Source organism: Oncorhynchus masou, chromosome 7, assembly GCF_036934945.1.
Source record: "Oncorhynchus masou masou isolate Uvic2021 chromosome 7, UVic_Omas_1.1, whole genome shotgun sequence".
Taxonomy (NCBI): Eukaryota; Metazoa; Chordata; class Actinopteri; order Salmoniformes; family Salmonidae; genus Oncorhynchus; species Oncorhynchus masou.
Window position 1 is genome coordinate 25,418,013 of NC_088218.1, and position 8,362 is coordinate 25,426,374.

Here is an 8,362-nt window from a genome sequence, read left to right on the forward strand (position 1 = left end):
GATGTATCTCTTAACAGAAAGATTAAGGCTGTTTAATGGTAGGTGACACAGCAGTGTCCTGCAGTGTTTTTCTTGCTTAATCCTTAGCATCTTCGATAAAAGAGCTTTCAGAAGAAATATTGTGAGTTTTTGGCATGCACCCCTCGAGGGAATGTGAAATTGTCAGAGTGCATTTTTCGATTCTCGGAAGCTATTCCTCAGGAGAGTCATGGAGGGCTTCTCCACCTCAGTGAGTTAGGTAAGAGAGTCAGGAATAGTTGCCAAAATAATTCCACCTAAAGCTCTGTTGGAAATTACAAAATGTTTCTTGTATATTAGTCTGTCACCTTGCCTCAAACGTCCCTGGAAACACTATAAAACGAAGACCACTGAAGTGAAGAATTTCCTTACGAGGAGCTCTTAAGAAGAGGAGACTATGTCCTGGGGCTATTTGGTGCCATGCTCAGAGACTCACAGACGAGGCCAGGGGATGTTTAGCAGCTACTGGGCAGTGACCATGTTGTGAAGCTGCCTGTGTGTGCTGGAAGCAGAATCAGATGTCCACTCTGGCCCTTATCCTATCCTCCTCTCAGGAATAAACAAATACAAAAAATATATATTTTCTTGCCAAAGCTTTCCAGCATTCATAAAATAAAACAAATGTCAAATGTAAAGTTAAATGCCAAGATTTCTCAAAGTTCTTTTGTGGTTTGGTAGATTTGATAAGGGCTACACTTGTATTAACATTGTAATACATAGTCAGGTAAATGAATTACCGTGGCCTCCTGAGTGGCGCAGCTGTCTAATGCACTGCATTGCAGTGCTAGCTGTGCCACTACAGATCCTGGTTCGATTCCAGGCTGTGTCACAGCCGGCCGTGTTAGTGTAAAGGGAATAGGTTATTCATATTTTAGTATTTGAGAAATATATATTTGTCCATCCATTCAATATCAACTCCTCTGTCAAACTATTGAGAACCACTTGTTTTATTATTATTGTTTTACAATTAGCCCAGCGTCGTCCGAGTTAGGGGAGGGTTTGGCCGGCCAGGAAGTCCTCCCCCTTCGCGCTCCACAGACTCCGGGCTGGGCACATGCATGCTGACGCGGTCGCCAGGTGTACTGTGTTTCCTTCGACATATTGGTGCGGCTGGCTTCTGGGTTTAGCGGCCTGTGTGGCCGCCTTTCCCGAGTCCGTACAGGAGTTGCAGTGATGGGACAAGACTGTAACTACCAATTGGATACCACAAAAAATGGGGGTAAAAAAAAATGTGTTAATAAATAATTCACAGAAATAACATTTCAAGATATACTGTATACTGTACTAGTTAATCACACAGTACCACTATAGAAAACATTTCAACACACATGACATTAGAATACAGTATGTTGATGTTTACACTGAATTATGAAGAGAACAGACTCAGAGGTATCCCAGCCAAAGAACAGCAGGCCACGTTCAGAAAAGGAAATAGAGAGCTGTTGCTACTCTTCTCTTTAAGATGTAAGATGTAAGATGTTCCATCTGTTAGGCCTGTTGTGCTCCATCTGTAAGGGCAATGTAATGTAATGGCTCCAGGATCCAGGAACTTCCCCAAATCAAATGTTCTATTAACCCAGTGTCATGTGGCCTAATTGAGACTGGATGTGGTTAGATACACCGATTGGTCATTTCTACTTGTGTTTGGTAATGTCCCAGCTAGCACATAATGTTCTGAGAACCATATGTTTCTCAGTGCTTGGTGAGAGCATGGTTGTCGTATGGTTATTTTTCACACAACTTTCCCACAATGTTTTGGGAATGGTACAGTGTAGTTGATTGGCTTTGGAACATTCTCAGCACAATTAAGGAACTTGACAAAATAACTTTATTTTCATGGTATTTTATTGCTTTAACAGAATGTTTCCTCAAAGTCCAAACCTGGTTACATTTAATTACATTTTTGGTAATGTTCTAGGAATGTTCTCTAACTGGCTTGACATTGGGAATTTCCTACAGATTTCCTCATGGTTCTATCTAAACTAATGTTCTCAAATTGTTCTGTTTTTCTGTGGGAATTTCAGTGCTTCAGCGTAACGTTTCCTACAAGTTTCCTCTTGGTTCTATTTCAAGTCGTGTTCTCAGAAAACTTTCCATAAAACCACAAGAATACCTTAGTAACGATCAAATATCATTCTAAGAAAGTTATTTAAAAACATATGCATTCCGCTCCAAGCATCAACAGAACTCTCTCTCTCCTCTATGTGTTCAGGTGTGTTGGCTGCGCACAGTGATCTTAATGAGTGCTTGTTTGAATAGACTAAAATGAACAGCTTTGTATGAGTAAAAAAAACATGGCATGCTACAGTAGCTCCATCCGCAGTGAACTAATTCCCTGGATAAAGAACAGAAGATCATAGTTTCAAATATCACTGATGTCGTGCCACAAGAAAAATTATTGTGTTTGTAAGATTAATGGTTAAGTAAATTAATGTCCATGTGTTCTGTATGTGCTTGGAGTTCAAAAACAGTTAACCTAAGCGAGCAGTGTTATTAAAAGTCTTATTAAAACATTGAGTGAAAGTTTCAAGTTATGCATCAACCTCCAAATAACCTATAATTTCTGTTCTCAGAACGTTAACAAACATCCCAGGAAAACTTTCAGGGAACCATAGTAAAACCTTCTCAGAACCTACCTGGAACCTTAAACTGTACGTTCCCAGAACAGGTGACATTTTCTCTTCTGTTCTCATAACATTTAAAAAACGTTCTGTTTTACCGGTCAGGAAATGTCGTCAACAGAACCAATGGGAATCCAAAAACGTATGTTCCCACAACATCTAAGGAACCAAATGTGCTAGCTGGGGTGCTATTACGTGCTATTTACTACAAGCGTCATATCAGGACATATCTGACAGTTTGTGTAATTATTTAACAACTTCTGAGATGTTATATTTGATCATGATTAGATTGTCTATTTTTCTGAGAATATAGACTTGTAAGTAATGCTTTGGATTTACAGATTTTTAAGCAAGTTGATATATATATAAAACATCTGATATATCCATTTATGTGTTATGCAATAAATTATTTATTTATGTTAGAGATGAATGCTTTATTTAGTGTGAACATTTAAATAGCCATGTGAAGTGTCATATAATTGACCAGTTAACCTCAGACTCCCACACAACTGATTAGTTATAAAGTTGATTTGAATTCATGTTTCTACTCCATTTCAACATATTTTTTGTTTCTTCAGTGAGGAAATATATCGTAAAAATAGTTCTGATGCTTATGCCCCTTCCTGATTGTGTGTGTGAGTGTCTTTTATCCTTGAGAGGAGTCAAATGTTATAATCTGGTCCCCAATAGATTTAAGCTCTATATCTCCAGTACATTAACTGTTGTTCAGCATAATCCCAGAACCCAGAACCCAGCACCCGGCAAGTAGGTCATGTGGTCACATTTGTCAAACCCAGCTGAAGTGAACATGACATTTTTCCTGGCTTAATTCAGAATAAAAAAAATGCATGCAGTTTTGAACTTTAGATCTCTGGAGAGTGGCGTAAACAAGTATGAAATTAAGTGTCTTTTGAAATGCTGGGCCAGGGATGTGCATCGAATTGAGACGCGCGCATTATTCACGTTTACAGAGAGAGAGAGAGAGAGAGAGAGACCTCTTGAGTTGGATCACTGAAGTTTGATGGCTAGAACGTTGCAGAAGATACATGGTACAATGAATGGGGATGCCCATTATAGTAATTCTATAATATCTCTAGCATTATATTATCAATACTCTTTAGAACTGCTTATATTACAAATATTGTGGTCCTCTATAGTTCAGTTGGTAGAGCATCACACTTGCAACGCCAGGATAGTGGATTCGATTCCCGGGACCACCCATGCATAACATGTATGCATACATGATTGTAAGTCGCTTTGGATAAAATGATCTGCTAAATGGCGTATATTATTATGGTATATTGCAATGTCATCATGCCTGCAGTCCTTGGTTCTATCCCAGTATAGAACCGAGTTCCCTTAGCTCTTCTCTCATTAGGAACAGCTAACTATGTTGGTCCCCATTTTAACAGTAGGTTACTCTGGGGTCATAATAATACCCCCAAGAAACAGAACACATCCTGATAGCCCCCAGGACACTTTACCATCAGCCAGTTAGTTGTAGAGCAAATCTTAACATTTTAATAAGAGCTTAATAGTAATTTAATCTTGTCTTATTTGCAATGCACATTCAAGCCTAATAATACAAGTCTATTATGTGTTTTTAAATGTGTTTGATATACAGTAACTGGATGACTGGTTGACTGGAGCAGTGATTTAACAACAAGGATACGATAATGCTCAACCATCAGGCCACAGAGCATGGATAATGGTGCGACCCTGGGTTCAAATAGTATTTGTTATCATTGAAATACTTTTAGAGTTTGATTGGGTCTGCCTGAAGAGCTACATATTAGAGGTTTGCATTTTTGGGACTGTTTAATTGGTTCCATTGTGCCAGGGAAGCCTAATCAAGCGAACGTGTTTGGATAAAACAAACAAAACAAATACTACTTGAACCATGTTTGGTATGGCGGACTGGGCTGCTGCAGTCAGTTCCTGGCCTACCTGACAGACAGTGTGACCAGACCAGACCAAAACAGACTAGACCAGACCAGACCAGTGGAACCTCCAGCCAGCCTCCCGATGAGGGATGGAACAGAGCAGGAAACTACAGCCCTTATCAGTGGAAATTATCCCACAGCAGTAAGATACGGACAGGACTAGATGTTATCCCACTGTAATTTCCTCTGTGTGATGAATGGGTCTAGATACAGACCTTATTGTCTGTAACCCTTTGAAGACCTCTCTGATTATTACTTAGGATCCATTTACCATCAGGGCCTTTCTGATACATGTTAGCAATTGCTCTCTCTGACCGCTCCCACGCCGGCGCACTTTTCTGATGAAGCATTTTGGCCTCACAGACACACACAAACACTGAGTTACTCATACAATATATAATATATATTTTGTAACCCAGTGGCTCTGTCAACTCTGTTGTAGGTACATCAGGCATAAGCTACAAACTGTGTGTGTACAGCAGCTTGATGGTCTGTAGCCACTGTGAAAGCAGACCCTTTCTATGACAAAACTCCCAACAAAACCCCACAGTTGAGCTGCCACAGACAGACAGGGAAACAGGGAAGCACCTATCTCTGTAAAAGCCATGCAGCTGTGTCAGGTCTGTTCCCCTGCAGACCCCCCCCCCAGCCCCCCAGCCATGAGTTAATTCATTACCTGTCTGAGACAGCCGTTGAGAGGACCGGGGACACGAGTGGTGGTGGGGGATGAAACGCCGAAACACCTCCTGGAAACGCTAGAGTTAAACAAGCTATTTAGGGGGAGATATGTCTCCTAAACGCCACAGTGGAAACAGACAGTGATGTAAAGCTCCCAGTGAAATGGTTCATCCTGGTCCTGGGGGCTAGAGGAAAGAGAGAGAGGAGGAGGAGGAGGAGAGGGGGATGGAGAGAAAAAAAGACCCACTGTGACAGACCTGGGTATCCTCAAATAGAAGCTAACCCGGGGAGGCATGCCAACTCACCTTGTAGCAACAGCAGTCAGAAAAAAAACACAAAAAACACACTGGCTCACCTCTGCTAGTCAGGCTGGGGTGAGGGGAGCCGCGAGCTGTCTGCCATGACATTGCAGCATTGCAGGGCTGGGGGAAGGAAGTGGGGGGCCTGGGTGTCTGACAATGTGTCCCCCTCAACCTCCTTGCTGTGTGGGAGCTGTCAAGGGTTGTGTGGGGGGGGAGCTGGGCCGGACCTGCCAGCACGCATCTGGCTGACAGGCGACTAGGAAGGTGCACTGCAAGCGCACGTCACTATCAATAACCCCTGCCGTGGACGATGGGCGCAGGAACATAACCCTGGTACATAACATAGAGTCACCATGCACTCTGTGTGTGTGTGTGTGTGTGTGTGTGTGTGTGTGTGTGTGTGTGTGTGTGTGTGTGTGTGTGTGTGTGTGTGTGTGTGTGTGTGTGTGTGTGTGTGTGTGTGTGTGTGTGTGTGTGTGTGTGTGTGTGTGTGTGTCATGTTTGCTAATGCTGAGATTCGGGAATTAATTGGAAAAATACAGTGTATGAATAAATAGTGGTTTAGACTAACATGCAGGAGTACACACTACGAGATGAGGCAGTACGAGATGAGACAAATAGGTGCCGGTGAGAGGGAGAGGTGGGAAGGCATATGCTAAACTGTATCTTATTTGCCCGTTTGCTCACTCGGTCGATGGCAAACAGACAGACAGAAGTACACACCGGTTTTGTTAGGTCAGTTTGAGAGAGGGAGAGTGGGAGAGGGGGTCGGGAGGGTGATCGAGGGGAAGATGAAGGATGCATTATATGAGTGCCTACAGTCAACAGCCAGTCAGTCCACCACGCTGTCTGACATGTACATATGTTACATTTATTTCCAGAAAGAAATCCACCTGGGTGCCTGTGAGACTTGTATTCCTGGCACATCCAGCTACACACACACACACACACACACACACACACACACACACACACACACACACACACACACACACACACACACACACACACACACACACACACACACACACACACACACACACACACACACACACACACACACACACACACACACACACACACACACACACACACACACACACACACACACACACACAGCCACAGTATGCAGATAGAACAAGTAACCTCTGTAAAATGAGAGAATGTAAATGATGGCTGACACAGAAAACTCCAGACCTCTGATCGATACATGACATTACACTGCACTCTCTGAAAACGGTCAGTTTCAGTCTATTATAGAACATCTTCCTTTACAGTATAGTTGACACCTCACTGGTTTTCTTTTTAATTCACCTTCCTTTATTAACAAGGCAAGTCAGTAAAGAACAAATTCTTATGATGGCCTGGCAAGTGATGAGGGGCAATAAATACATTGGTACCCTACATATTTACTGAAGTAAAATGCTACTGAAGTTCTCAGGAGTAACACTAGCAACACCCAAGCATTAGCCATTCAAAATCGGTTCAGACTTGCATTTTTTTTTCATCTCAGTCATGGAATATACAGTGGGGCAAAAAAGTATTTAGTCAGCCACCAATTGTGCAAGTTCTCCCACTTAAAAAGATGAGAGAGCCCTGTAATTTTCATCATAGGTACACTTAAACTATGACAGACTTAATGAGAAAAAAAATCCAGAAAATCACATTGTAGGATTTTTCTATGAATTTATTTGCAACACAGTGTCACATAGTGCCAACATAGTGTCACATCACATAGTGTTTAAGTTGACACCGCCATAGTGTCCTCTGTCAGGTTCCTCTCCTTTCTACTGCTGCCAGATTCCAAACTAGCAAATTAACATGCTTTGATTCAGAGTTTCCGAGAAGCTCATCCCTTCAAAAGCCAATCAGAATGTTTACCAGTGTGGTCGTCGGGTAGAGAGGTTTAAGTGTATAACTTTAATCCACAGTGGAGCCAGCGCTCTGATGTGGTCCTTTCGTGACAGCGACACACACACACACACACACACACACACACACACACGCGCACATAAACGCGTGTTCGCACGCCCACACACACACCTCGTCAATGATGAGATCGTCTCTGCACTTTTAATGAACCGCAGGGCAATTATCAAAGCCTCCCCGTATTGATCTCCCCTTAGTGAGAGGTTCAACAGCCACCAGCCTTACACAGACAAGTTTTAAGTCACTTTCAGCCCTGTTCATTACAGGGACCAGGCACCATGAAGCCAGTGTCAGGCTCAAGTCCTATTCCTCGGCCCACGCTCAAGTACAGTTACCCCACATAGAAATGTGTGTGTGTGTGTGTGTGTGTGTGTGTGTGTGTGTGTGTGTGTGTGTGCGTGTGCGCGCGTGTGTGTGTTTGCAAGACAAGTGCATGAGAACATACCCATGATTTCTCAGCCTTTGCGAAATCCCTCATTTTTTACACTGACTGACCTCCATGGTTGCTGTCCGTGCAGTAATGTTGAGGTATACAACATGTCTCTGTTGTTTAACTGAAAAATGAAAGCTCCAGTCATTTCTGGGTTCTAAAATCAGTTGATACTTTGCACAATCTTTGGAGATCTGCTTCCAAGCATCCATATATCCACGCTGTTTTAGCTTAATATTTACCTTTCCCTATTCATTGTGTACATGGACTCTACCAATTTTTTGCAATGCCACCTGTCACAATCTCTCATTTATAAAGTTACCAAGTTCTCTCTCTCCTCCAAACAATGCCAAAGCTGTGAGACTATGTGTTATATTTACGCCGAACAAAATATAAATATTTTGAGCAAAAGTTTAATGGAGTTTTTTGTGTAAATTAAGC

At 42.3% G+C, this 8,362-nt stretch overlaps 1 protein-coding gene across 1 annotated transcript in view; it reads right to left on the bottom strand.

The window, feature by feature from the left end:
• Window positions 1-7,992, bottom strand: part of LOC135543091 (uncharacterized) — a 32,800-nt gene extending 24,808 nt beyond the window's left edge. Inside the window, exon 1 of the mRNA XM_064970174.1 lies at window positions 7,987-7,992. Coding sequence (XP_064826246.1) covers window positions 7,987-7,992 — 6 coding nt within the window. The remainder of the gene's footprint in view (window positions 1-7,986) is intronic.
• Window positions 7,993-8,362: the final 370 nt, after the last annotated feature.